Here is a 13,933-nt window from a genome sequence, read left to right as displayed (position 1 = left end):
TTGAATGTATTTAGTTTAAATTTTGAACCAAATATATTGAATTTCTTTGACTCATTTATGTTTATATTTTGAGATGGCGGGAGTATGACTAAACATGTGGTCGAACATCACACCAGGTCATATTAATCAACATATATTGTATCAAAACTAAGGTGTGAGGTTGAGAATAAATGGAATGTGGATAAAATTCATGAATTATTCTCTGCAGCGATTGTGGATGCAATTTTAGAAGTGCCATTGATCGAATCAGTATATCATCATATGAGATAGGATCATATTGGGTGCTATTTGGTAAAGTTGGGAGACAATCTAATTTTAAGCAAGATTATGAATGATGAGCATTTTCATGTTGGAGGGGAGTGGAACAATATTTGGAGAGTCCTTGCAAAGGTGCCCCCTCCCCCCCACCCCCCAAGCGTGACAATGCTTTGGAGTGTGTGTAGAGACTTCCTTCCAAATTGACAAAGGCTGCTATCTCAATATGTATAGTGTTTTTTTCCGATTACGCCATGGCCAAATCTTGTTGGATCACGAGTGGTTTGAAGAAGAGTTTTGATCTCCAAGTTAGTGGAATGCAAGCTTTTAATGGGTGGAAGGAATGGTTTGAGGTATATTGCCTGCAATAGAACCAAAATTAAAGTAACAGGCCACATCATGTTGCAAAGTGAGAGAGGCCTAGAGCTGGGTGGTACAAGTGCAATGTGAATGCCGGTTTTCATGTGGATCTCGGCATTACATCCGCCGGGTGTTGTTGTAGAGATAGTAACGACGAGTTCCTTATGGGCTCAAACAAATTGGAAGCATACGAAGATGGCATTATTGAAAGGTAAGCATTTGCTTTGCTTGAAGCGATTCGGATGGCAAGTAATATGTGATGGGGTCGAGTAATTTTTGAAAGTGACTCAAACATGTTAGTTAACTCGATTAATTCTCTACCTAGAGGTGTTTTTGAATTTAGTGCCATTATTTCTAGTATTATTTTTAGTTTATGTTTTCTCTGTAAACTTTGAGATGAAGCCTATAAGAAGACAAACAAATATGATTGTTCATACTCTAGTGAGCGTAACTATTTCTTGAAGTAGTCCTCATGTCTTTGAGAATGTTCCTCCTTATATCAATTTCAAATATCAATTGGTTTTTTTTCAACAATACAATGTTACAATTTCAAATAACGATTGATTCTTTTTTTTTGTGTGTACATTTTTCAAGTATGTATGTGTCCAAATGGAGAATGGGGAATTGTATTTAGTACAGTGCGACCGCATGTAGTCAGCACATCTAGATTGTTCGATCATTATCAAATTGCCTAAATTTTAAGATCAAATTTTGATTGTTTTTAAATATAACATTTAAGCTAAAAATCTAGATCGTTTGATCATAATCAAACAATTTATATATAATTGAGTGCAGTGCAGTCACATCTCCCCGATCGCATACATTTCAGATCGGTCCAAATACACTAAATTATTGTGTCCCCCGCAAGAATTCCTCATATAAATAACGTTACTCTTCCATTATTGACTATATTATACTAAATGTATGAAAAAGAGTATTCCCTCCCAAATGGAGATGCTGCTCTTTATTAATTTCTTGCAGCCAAAAATGAAGTCGTTTCGTTTCAATGCGTGTCCGTACACTGCATGGTGATTAAATTAAATGCATCTTCCTTCCAATTTAATGCTTTCGTTTCAGCTCAGTCTTTCACATATCTCAGCACGTCACTGTATGTGTATGTATGTGTCCATGTTCTATTCATTACACAAATGAGGACATAAATACTTTACGAGACAATTTTACACGCCGGGATCATCCACATTGGGTTTAAGAACAACTCTATAAATGAGTTTGACACCACATTTTAACCTAAAACCTTAAGCTGTTAGGTTTATAGATTCTCTCACTTATAAAGTATTCAACCTCCACTTTTCTAAGCAATGTGAGACTTAACCACTCACACTTGCCGCAACAAATTTTGCATAATAATACTATTATATATGAGTTAGTTTATACTATTCAATCAATAAATCTTATTTTTAGATTAAATAAAATGTGATGAGATTGTTCAAGAATCTTATTTCAACCGACAAAAAGTGACAAAATTATTAGGTCAGACGTCATGATCGAAGTTCGAACTCCATCTTATCTACTTGTTTGAGTTTATAATGATTTTATTAATTTTTTTATTTATTTTTATTTTTGTAAGATCTATCTATTAATTTAATAGTGAAAAACATATTTATGAATAATACAATACTATTTTATTCGTACACATTTGATAAAATATATTTATGTTATTTTTCTACTATTTTTCTTGAGTCTCTCATTAATGCAGTCACTATCATATTCATTGCATCTGTATTTCTATACTATTTCTGTGCAAATCAATATCTTCAAATGTTCAATGCATACTCTTTACTATCTTTGTGCAAGATTTTTCCGACAACGATTCAATTTGCTCAATTCGAAGAAGAAACATTTGTAGTTTGTGTTAACATTTTATGCGCATTTTTATTTTAATATAAGGGTCTTGCTAACGAGTGCCCCCGGGGCACTCTTTAAGCATTCAATTTAAAGAAAATTTTTATTCAAAAAGTTAAACACTATAATTTCCAATGCGTTGACTTTACGCATTCCGATAAAAATTCTATAAAAAACTTACTATTTAAGGGCTTAAAAAGTGCCCCGGAGGCACTATTTAGCATTTGCCTTAATATAAACGTTTTTTGTCCTTCTATTTTATCTTAGTTTTTGGTCTCTACTCTCTATTTCACACTTTTTTTTTTTAATTTTTTTTTTGACTAATAGCTTCACACATTATTGTGGTAATATAATTTGGTTCAAATCCAGATTTTTGACTAAAAAATGGTTATTTTTTGCTCAAATTTATAAAAGATCTAGATTGTGTGTAAGTGCATATCGATCTCTCGCGAAGACATCAATGTTCTGTTTTGTATCTGAGATTTGGATGATACGATGGTGGAATTCATTGTGTTGTGTGTGAACTTTGCCTGGTTAGCTAGTTGTATTTGATGGTTGGACCCTGTTGTGAAGGAGGAGTGGTACTTACACACACTCCGACAATCAAGTCAGTAAGCGTGATAAGTGAGAAATATTTAGGGTTAGATATATTGCATACCCCGTGTAGTCTTTTGGTGGACTTCATAGATCAAGAAGTTATTTCAGAAAAGACCTACAATATTTGATGGTTGGACCTTGTTGTGAAGGAGGGGGTGGTACCTGCACACACTCCGACGATTAAGTCAGTAAGTGCCATAAATGAGAGATATTTAGGGTTAGATATTGCATACCTCATGTAATCTTTTGGTAGACTTTATACAAGGAAGAAATTATTTCAAAAAAGACCTACAATATATTCTCTCTTTTGTCCCCTATGATTGTGACAGGCGTTATCTGATCGCAGGACAGCGATACTAGACAGTCCACGTGTCATTGTTGAGTGGTGATCGTCTAAACAGGACGTGTCCAATCGAGCGCAAATCAATTCATTCAAAATCCATTCCACAAAATTTAGAAAATGAATTAACTCAAAATATATTTTTGTCACTTCAAAACAAAATCATGACTAAATCTTGTTACACTTGTACCAATGTAGTTGGTGTCATGTAACATGATACATATATGACATTCAATATCTCAATATTATTAGACTGCACACATTTAATGCACACAACCAGCTTAAAACTCGCTTACAACTCTCTCACTTCTTACACAACGCCGTATGAATCAATAAATAATGCTTCTTCTCCTCAAATAGCTTCACACTCACATAAACATCTCACAAACTTTACTTCTCAACATTTAAATCTTTCCCTTTTTTATGTCATTCTCACTTTAAGACCTTACAAAAGTGTTTTCCTTAGTCTTTTCAAGTGTTACAAATAATAATGAATCATTGTGATTATTCTAAAGGTGTTAAATATTAGAACTATTTTTTTTGGTTTTTTCATAATATATATTTATTAGTACTTTGTTTTGGTTCATTTTGGAGAGGAAAAAAAATGGGAAGGACACCATGTTGTGACAAAATGGGGTTGAAGAAAGGTCCATGGACAACTGAAGAAGATGAAATTCTTGTTAATTTTATCAAGAAAAATGGTGGTCATGGTAGTTGGCGTTCTCTTCCTAAGTTAGCAGGTTTTGTAGCTTTCTTTTTTGAATCAAAGTTTTTTTCCCTCCTTATGTCTTAGGAAGAAATAAGGGTATGTTTGGATCAATTTATTTGGACTTATCCGTTGATATAAGTATTTGTGAGACTGTTTTCGAGAGTTGACAAAAATAATTTATGATATTTTTAGCTTATTTTCATAAGTTTGTTAGGATAGTTCATGAAAACGGTTTATAGTATATAAAAATGACTTTATTGTAGTTCATGAAAATGGCTTATTTTAACTATTTTCATAAGAGTTTGTTAGGATAGTGTGTTAGGATAGTCATGAAAATAGTTTGACTTTATTTTAATATTTTTTGTTATCAAAATGACTTATAAATAAGTACTTATCTGATAAGAGCTTTTGATATCAGTGTTTAAGCTGTTTATCCAAACAAGACATAAATGTTCTGAATCTAACTTTTCATTTACATATGAATAAATATATGTTTCTTTAATATAATTTTTTATTTTTTTTTACTTTCTTGTGAATTTGTTGGTATATTTGAAGTTTTACCTAAAAGTGATTTTTCTATGAAATAAGCTATGTGCTTGTTAAGCAAATTTATTTTATTGATTTTTCGTGACCCTTTATTTGTTTATACTTTTTACATAACAAGTTATTATTAGGATCATAATATTGAGTTAAAGGACAAGAGAAAGTTCCAATGTTTTTGTTGTTTTTTATTAATCAAAGTGACACTAATGACCATTTTATCACCATCTCTGATGGGATTTTCAACTCGACAACTTGAAATTACGAGGCTAAACTCTTGCCACTGAGTTAACACCTCAAGTTTTCGATCTTTTTGGCTGTGTTTGCTTTTATTCAATAAAATAAAGTCCTAAAAATATTATACTAACTGTTATCTGTCTTAAGCGCCGGGCGTGTACATCTAAACCGCGATTGTGACTGCAACGTAAAAAAAAAAAATTATGACTCTTCAAATGCAACAATAGTATTTGACCACAATCTTTTGCAATATCAAAGATTGCGACGACAAAAGCTACATAAAACTTTGCAAAAAACTAAAAACATTTCTTCAATGATTGTATGTTTTTTCTTTTCTTTCAGGCCTTCGGCGTTGCGGCAAGAGTTGCCGGCTAAGATGGACGAACTACCTGAGACCTGATATTAAACGCGGTCCCTTTACACCTCAGGAAGAAAAACTAGTCATACAGCTACATGCCATCCTTGGAAATAGGTAATTTAGTGAGTTCCCTTTAGATTTTGCTTCAGCAGAGAAATTTTACTTCTGAGTTTGTAAGACTGCACTTTAGAGTGGTCCTATTCCTTAGTTATATGTGAAAATGGATTCTAAAATTCAATCAATTGCAGGTATTTGGAAATTGAAATTTTTGATCTATAGTGTCTGATAGGAAAAAATTGTCCTTTGTTAGTAGTTAAATTAATCCTTAAAATTTATAGTACCATACTGATATTGAATCACCAATTTAAGGGGTGTAACATGTGGTGGGCTAATATTGTCCTTTATATACTTTAAGAACCACTTGTTTCTTGACCAATGAAATACCTTTTCAACCCTAAGCACATGAATCATTGTACTTATTACCATAGTATAGGGCCTCTTTGATCTATGTAGCACTGACACTTCAGATCGAAAGTGTATTCAATGTCTAACATTTATCAGTGTCCGACACTTGCACGATACTGACACATGTTACATTTCACTTTCATTTTCTTACACTATTACGTGTCTACTTGTCAGTATTTGTATCGTGTTTGATGTCCGTATATGTGTAAGTGCTTCATAGGCTCCAACTAATATTTTAAAATTTCATTGCATTAATATCTGTTAATGATTTCCATGTCCATTTTTTCCAATGCTATATTCTAAGAATTTTCAAACAAATGAAACAATTTTTCACAGATGGGCTGCAATAGCTTCTCAGCTAGCAGGAAGAACAGACAATGAGATCAAGAATTTATGGAACACACACTTGAAGAAACGTCTCGTATGCATGGGAATTGATCCACAAACTCATGAACCAATAGCCTCATCACATTACTATCCACTTTCCAAATCACATTCATCTATCGCCACGCGCCACATGGCTCAATGGGAAAGTGCAAGACTTGAAGCAGAAGCAAGGCTCTCAAAAGACTCATCTTTATTCAACAATAACAACATTCCTTCTTTTGCAAGTAACAAAACTGATTCTGATTCTGACTATTTCCTTAAGATATGGAACTCTGAAGTTGGACAATCTTTTCGCTCCGTTCGTAAATCAGATGACGGCGACGACGATGATGATAAAACTAGGTGCATAAGTTCCATGTCTCAAGAAGGGTCATCTTGTAATAACACAAAATGTGGATCAGTTTCTGCTATTACTACTATAACAGATTTGGCTTCATCAACTCTTGCAAGCAATGTGAAGGAAGATTTTGAATGGAGAAACTACAAGTCATTTGATATTGGTTGTGATGATTCATCAAGCTCTAATGATCTTGAAGACTCATCTGACACTGCATTGCAGCTCTTGTTGGATTTTCCTTCTAACAATGACATGAGCTTCTTAGAATAAGCTTTTTTAAGCACTTTTTTTTAGTGCTTTGTTGAATGATGCTTTGGTTAATTTTGTAGACTAAGCAGTGTTTTCTATGTAAGCCATTGGAGAAGTATGAGATGATTATATTATATAGTACTAATGAAATGACAATGTGGTATTTTAGGTTGTAAGGTTTATTAACATCATTATATGTGAATTTTACATTCTCACATGTATGTAGCATATCTACTATTCCATATTCCATATTTCTTGGTACAAAAACATTTGTTGGGTTCACATGTGAAAGAATTTAATGCTACTCCATAAACAACAATAATGAATTTGGAATTGGACCATGTCATGTGGTCTTTGAGTTTGACTACAAATTGGTAGTGAATAGTATCAATCAATAATTCTAAGTCTTGTCTATTCGAATATGGTGTCATTATTAATTATTGTAAAGCCATTTTTGGATACACAAGGCTTATTAAAAATTAAAATTAAGTTTTGAACATGGTTCAGAAAAGATATGACGAGGCATTCATCTTTGTAAAGTGAGCTAAACAACATATCTTTTCTGACCTGCTCCGGACAAAATAAGATGATTTCAATGGCGAGACTTGAGGGGTTAAAGTCGAGGTAGAGCTCAGGCACGGTGAATCATAGTGGAAAAAATATCAGCAAGACACTTTAGCAGGGACGGAACCAGAAAAACTTATTAAGGGTGGCAAAAAGTTAACTCATCTATGAGTTTTTGCTTGGTTTGAAGCCATATGGTGAATGTCTATTGAATGAATGGAAAATTACAAGAGTTGGATTAGTAGTGTATGCTGGAGTGCAATGAGTGGTGTTGAAATAAAATTCAATATCATGCTTTTTTTCTAAATCTAATAACAATCAACACAAGTGTCTCACATTTTAGGGGGGCGAGTATGTAATTCAAGTATGCATATTCATAACATTTTGACTAACAGGGGTGGCGGCTGCCCCTAATCAAATGCACCTAGTTCCGTCCCTGCACTTTAGCACTCCAACACTCAAATCAGTATGTGATCAAGAGAGAATGAAGTGAAAAGTGATTGAATTGTATACCTTGGCAACAAAACTTGCCTTTATATAGAGGGAGACAGTTATAACCGAAGAGATGGATCTAACGGTCATGGGAGTGCGTGGGGTGTGTATCTTCCGCAGGGGCGTATAATAGCTACTATGTTTGTTACCATTGACGTGTAGGAGAAACTTCCGCGAATGAATGGTATTGAGCTAGATCTGGAGCGCTCTGCTCTGCGTGCATTGGGCTTTGGCCCAATCCAAAACAAAGTTTAAAACGCTAACTTGAATTATTTGGCTTTTGGGTCTGCCTTGCCATGTAGTCTAGTGATGTAAATCACACATTTAAGGTTTGGATAAATGAAAATTTTCATGTTTGAATATGCACCCTATCATATCAGATGTCTATGCAAGTACCGATTGAATTGTACTTTCGATTCGATATTCATTCTATCAAGTGTTAATGTCAGGTATGAAGAAATTTAGGCAAAATCAAGATGTCATTCAAAGTGTATGTCTTCACTTTCATTGTATGACGTACGTTTTAACTTTGTTCTCTTCTTTTGATCTTTCTTTGCAGTTGTACAATATGAATCAACATATGATATGCTACATTCATCGGTATTGAACCGCTACATTTTTCTTGTTTTGTTAGCCATATGGTTTGCGAGTTCAAATAGACAAAACAACAATTTCTTAATCCGCATTTATATATTGCTTAAATTTGTCAATTTTGACAACTATCAAAAGTGTACTTAACATAAAAGGAGTAGATTAAGCTCATTACTAGTGTAATAAGATAAGGTTGGGACATGTTATACTAAACACTAATGCGCGTCTTTAGATTTTGGCCGAGTCATTGCCTTAGACCCGAACAAGTCATTACCTTAGACCCGAACAAACTTGATCTTTTATTGGTCAAATGAAGTAAACATGAACGAGTCTTAACATTCGGTTGGATCCTGCTCTACACACCATGAATATGCATAAAATTGAGCGTTTTTCTCTAAAATAAAATAAAGCAATAGTAATAGGCATCATATTCGCCCAAGAGTTTTATAATTAAAAAGAAAACATATTCAGGTAATGTTTGACACTTCGTCTACAAACAAAAAAATAAATAAAAAATATATGACATTGGACACTTCAACTAAACCAAAGATCCTATGAGCTGTCCAACATGTTCCTCAATTGTATTTTCCCTTTCCATTACTTTCCTTACACACACAAACAACATTAAAAACAAACAACAATAATAATAACAACATTATAGACAAAATTTCATTACTTGTATAATGTCATTATTAAAAGCATCCAAAGAGTTTCTTTGGAATGGTTCCAGTTGCACGATGTTTTGCAGCTATTTCCTCTGCCTTCAGAATTTCTTCACCCTTTTTTGCTTCAACTATTGCTCTCTTCTCCTCTGCTTGCTTGTGAAGCATAGCAATTTTGTTCTTCATCTTCTCACCATATTCTGCTTTCTTTTTCTCCAATTGCTCCTGCAAAGGTGTTCAAGATTTAAACAAATTCTTATTCTAAATTCTAACCATATATTAATATATTGACCTTATAAAATATATTCCCTCCGTCTCATATATAAACAAATTAAACTGTAGAAGAGCGGTAGTCTATAGTTTCATTATGCCACAAATTTGGTAGTTCGGCCTAGCCTAAAACACACCGGGCAGAGCTAGGCTAGTTCGAATTTTTAACAAGTAAACTATTTTAATTTTTTAAAAAATTGCATAAAAATAGACTCAATCTGACCCAGCATGCCAATCTGTCCGGGCCAAAATGGCCTAGTTGTTTTCGGGCATGTAATTATTAAAGAGTCAATCCAACCAAAGCACGGGCCCATCGGACCAACCTATCGGGTCGGGTTAAAATTGACAGCTCTACCAAATTTTACATTTATGGTATTAATCCTCTGGTTTCCATAGGAAGGGGGCTCTGGTAATCCAGAGTTCGGCCGGGAGGTAAGTAAAGTCTGACCAAGAATTGAGATAAGTACAATTTTTGTCAGTGAAAAAGTATTAACTTTTGATCCACTTTAGAGTTTCTTATTTAATTCATATAAGCATAATTCTTTATATAGAAGGATTTCTCTTTGTGATTTGTGAGTTCCATAGGTATTTAATTTGATACCATCGACAAAAGCAAAAGAATAATTGGATTACAAGTTCCAAATGTCTGGTAAGAATACAACAAGATAAAGAAAAAGAGAATTTATTTCTTCAAAAGTCTACATATTTTGCTGTCACAATCACAACATTAAACATTATCTTTATTTTAAGTTTCATATCTTGATTATATTTTGTTTAGACCTTAAAGAAGATGTGCTTATCTGTTTGGTGGACCAACGTGATTCACAATTTATAGTGCTACCATATTTTAATCAATAATAGCAACTACTACTTTAATAAATAATTAAACATGTTAATTATTACCTCAATTTTTCTGAGTTGAGCTTCAAGAGCTGCTTTCTTGCTGTTTTCCCAAGCAGCAACAGTAGAGAGTTGCTTTTGTGCTCTGATAAAATAAAGCAATAATCACAATTTTAGGATACTGAACATGTTGATAATATCATGAATGGATTCGAAACTAAGTGATAACATTGAGGGAGGTCAGGGGAGGATGAGATAAGAAGTGGAGCGATAAGAAGGTCAGACTCAAGAGTTCGATTTCTACCCTCAGTAAAACCTAACAATATTAATTAACTAAGAGGTGGTAGTGAACACTGCGTTTTGGCTTCCAAATAACAAGAAACAGCGTTCAGTGTCATCTTACTAAGTTAAGGGCTATATTAGCGTTTTTATAATAGAGGCTGGAAAGGTAACGGTACAATAAATTAAAAACTTAAAACTAATTTGTTACCTAAAAAACTTAAAGACCTATTTGTTACGTAAAATTCTTAAAGGACCTATCTACAAACCCAAAACTTAATGGATCACTGAATGCATTTTGCCTAAATGTTTTAGCAAGGGTTGTTCTTTATGCAATGTAACTAAGTTTCATCCCTATTTTAACTAACTGCAAAACAAAGATTAGAGTAAATTCTTACTTGTTTTCTGCTTTGGATTTTTCACTTTCTTCCCATGCCTTCACATTAGATAACCTTTTCTCTTTGTCTATTTCTGCAAGAGCAATATCTGTAGACCACAAAAAATACTTTGTCACTTTTTAGGAAGAAAAATGCTATCAGGAAAAATTGATTAGTTAACCATCATCTCTAGAAAGCATATTTGAAGAGAAGTTTCATAAGAGTAAATATTCATTTTACTAAGAAAGATATGGAAATGTGACAGCAATAAACCTAGGCATATATTTGCGCCGTGTGTTAGGACTTTGTTCTGATAAACAACTTAATTAAATGATTATAGCATAAGCGCTTGCATTTAAGTGTTTATGTAAGTTATAGGCTTTTTTTCACAAGTTATCCTAAAGAGCTTATGGACATGTCAGAAGTTGGTTTTGATAAACTTTCCTAAATTGTCTCACAAGTGCTAATGTCGGTAGATAAACTCATACAAGTCAATCCAAAAAAAACCTTAGATCTGGTGCAGAAACATGAATTATATATAGTTCACAAGTGATTATGAAACAAGTAGCTATGATTATTAAGATCAAATATTAATAAGGTAATGATAAAGAAATTTGAAATATGTGAAAAGTGAACAAGACTAACCTCTATCAAGGGATCCTCCTGTGGCTTTCTTTTTAATAGGATCTGGTGTCTCTGTAGACCAAAAGAATAATGGTAAAGAAAAGCAATGATATCTTGGAAAATTACATCAATGCTAAAGAAAAGAATACATGATTCCTTTTTGATAAAAAAATAAATAATACATGTTTCCTTTATTGGATTCTAATTAAGATGCTAACTTTTATATTATGTTCAATAAATTAAAGATGCCAGTAAGACATTATAAGTGTTTAAATAACTTTTCCTATAAATCAAAGCATCATTTACACAATAAAAAAAAAAAAACAAACTTTTCCTTAAAACATGGTGGAGGGGACATATTTTATAATCAGTTTGAGGGGCTAATGAGAAATTATTTATTGACATATAGAACAAGAAATTATTTAACAAGCTTTGTTGAGTGAAATTATTTTTGGCCTTAACCTCCGGTTCTTAAAGGAAAAACTCTAGTATTTCGGAGTTTGGTTTAAAGGTAAGTAAAATCTAGCATAAAAGTGTTCCATTCAGGATTCAAACTCAAGTATACCGACCAATTTAGGAGTGAATTCAAAAGTAGGTTTAGTCAGAAAATTTAGGCCGTATGATCACGATCGAATGGTCCAGATAACACCTCAAAATTTTATATTAAACCAAAATAAAAGTTTGTCTTAAAATCCAAACCGTCTGATCTTGATCTTGCGGTTCACAGTCGCTGACTGCATGCAGTCACGACTGCACTTAATCTGATTCCATCATTTTAACATTCACCGAAACTCACTACCCGCTTGAGTTCAACTACTTGGTTAAGTGTAAGTACTTGTACTTTATACTCATTTAATTTTTTTTTATTAATATAGTTAGTTTGAGGCCCAAAAACTACAGCTAGCTAGATAATCATTTATGTTGCCATAATGAGCATAGAAAAGAATCAAACCAACTTTGGTAAGGTAAAGAAAATGATACAACCCTACCCCATATATATAACTAACAAGTCACATCATAGAAAGCATCCAAGGCCATAAGTATAATAATTGAAAAGGCATGCCTCACATATCACTTATCGAAGATATGAACAATCGTTAGTTGGTTCAGTGGTGATTGACGCTGAACTTAGTAGGGAGGACCACGGTTCGATCCCCCGCAACTGCAATCGGGAGGGGGCTGGAACCACTTGATGCCAGAACTGACCCCAAACCAGATTAAACTGGTGGTGAAAACAAAAAAAAAAAAAGCATTTGGAAAATTCAGATAAGAGGAAAAATGAATTACTATTAGGAGAAGCTAAAACTACTAACAACTTTCCCAAAAGAACAATGAAAATCATAAGAATCCCAAAATTAAATAAAACCCTTCCATTATAAAACAGAAAAAGTAAAGAAAAATAAACTTTTTCCCATTTTTTCCAAAAATTGAAAACAGTCACAAACCCACTCTATTTGTTTTTTCTTTTTGTTTTTATAATTAAAACGACACTAATGACCATTTTACAATGATTCTTGACGGGATTCGAACTCGGCACACTTCAAAGTGTAAACACACACTCTACTATATAGACAAAAATTAGACAACCTAATACATCAAGTTAGGATTTTGATGAGAACCCAAAAATATTTTCCAGGAAAGCAATAAGCAAATAATCAAATTAAGCACAAAACATCACAACAAATAAAGCTTATATATGAACAATAGTAAATTCAACCAACAATTCAAATTAAAGCTCCAAAACAAAACCTTCAATTAAACAAAAACTCAAGCTCAAAGACAATTACAGAATTACTATAACAAAAACATTACTAGTAATGATTAAACCCACACACACACAAAAAAAAAAAAACCATAGTTTCATTAATTTTTCAATTTGTTTTCTCAAGAACCAAACTATCCCAACAAACTCACCCAATCAAACTATTGATACAATTATAAAAATTGAATTTTGAAGACAACCCATGATTTCTAAAAGCAAAAAGATTGAAAATTTAAACATAGGAATTCAAAAACTCACTCTCATTTTCCACAACAACAAGAGCTTTTGTGTCCTCCGCCGCAGGTGGTACCGGAGCTGCTGCCTCTTTCTTCTCAACAACATTAGCCGGTGGTGCCTCAGCTAGTGGAGGTTCCACTGGAGCTGGAGTCGGAACTGGAGCTGCTTCTTCCTTGGTTTGGAGTTCAGCCATAGCTTCGGAGTTTGGTTGGGTAAAATAAAAAAAATAAAAAAATAAAATTATTATGTAATGAACGAGACAGAGAGAAGAAGATAATAACAATGTTTATGTTTGTATCTGAAAAGAACAAGAACAAAAACAAGTATTTGTAGTAACGTTAAAGATGAACATAGAAGTTGTGGCTCTACAGCTCATACAGAGTGGCTTTTTTAATTTATTTTATTATTTATTTTTTTGGTAAATAATTTTTTTTTAAAAATAACTTAATAAAAAATGTGATAATGACCAAAATTAACCTATTTGATCTGCTTTGACTGAACAATTTTAATTGTATTGCGTTTTATTTTAATGTTTATG

At 33.0% G+C, this 13,933-nt stretch overlaps 2 protein-coding genes across 2 annotated transcripts; one reads left to right on the top strand and one right to left on the bottom strand.

The window, feature by feature from the left end:
• Positions 1 to 3,655: 3,655 nt before the first annotated feature.
• LOC123897523 (transcription factor MYB17-like) lies at positions 3,656 to 6,874 on the top strand. Its single transcript, XM_045948198.1, has 3 exons — positions 3,656 to 4,155; positions 5,244 to 5,373; positions 6,061 to 6,874. The coding sequence occupies exons 1-3, from the start codon at positions 4,020 to 4,022 to the stop codon at positions 6,716 to 6,718; spliced, it is 924 nt and encodes a 307-aa protein (XP_045804154.1). The 5' UTR covers positions 3,656 to 4,019; the 3' UTR covers positions 6,719 to 6,874.
• Positions 6,875 to 8,757: 1,883 nt separating this feature from the next.
• Positions 8,758 to 13,892, bottom strand: LOC123897524 (remorin-like). The gene is made up of 5 exons (XM_045948200.1): positions 13,417 to 13,892; positions 11,418 to 11,468; positions 10,794 to 10,881; positions 10,180 to 10,261; positions 8,758 to 9,231 (listed from the first exon to the last, which is right to left on the bottom strand). Exons 1-5 carry the CDS (start codon positions 13,586 to 13,588, stop codon positions 9,037 to 9,039), a joined length of 588 nt encoding a protein of 195 aa, XP_045804156.1. The 5' UTR covers positions 13,589 to 13,892; the 3' UTR covers positions 8,758 to 9,036.
• Between the last annotated feature and the right edge of the window lie 41 nt (positions 13,893 to 13,933).

This window comes from Trifolium pratense, linkage group LG7 (assembly GCF_020283565.1).
Source record: "Trifolium pratense cultivar HEN17-A07 linkage group LG7, ARS_RC_1.1, whole genome shotgun sequence".
Classification (NCBI taxonomy): domain Eukaryota; kingdom Viridiplantae; phylum Streptophyta; class Magnoliopsida; order Fabales; family Fabaceae; genus Trifolium; species Trifolium pratense.
The sequence above is the reverse complement of the archived record's forward strand: the minus strand, read 5'-3'. Positions and strand labels throughout refer to the sequence as shown.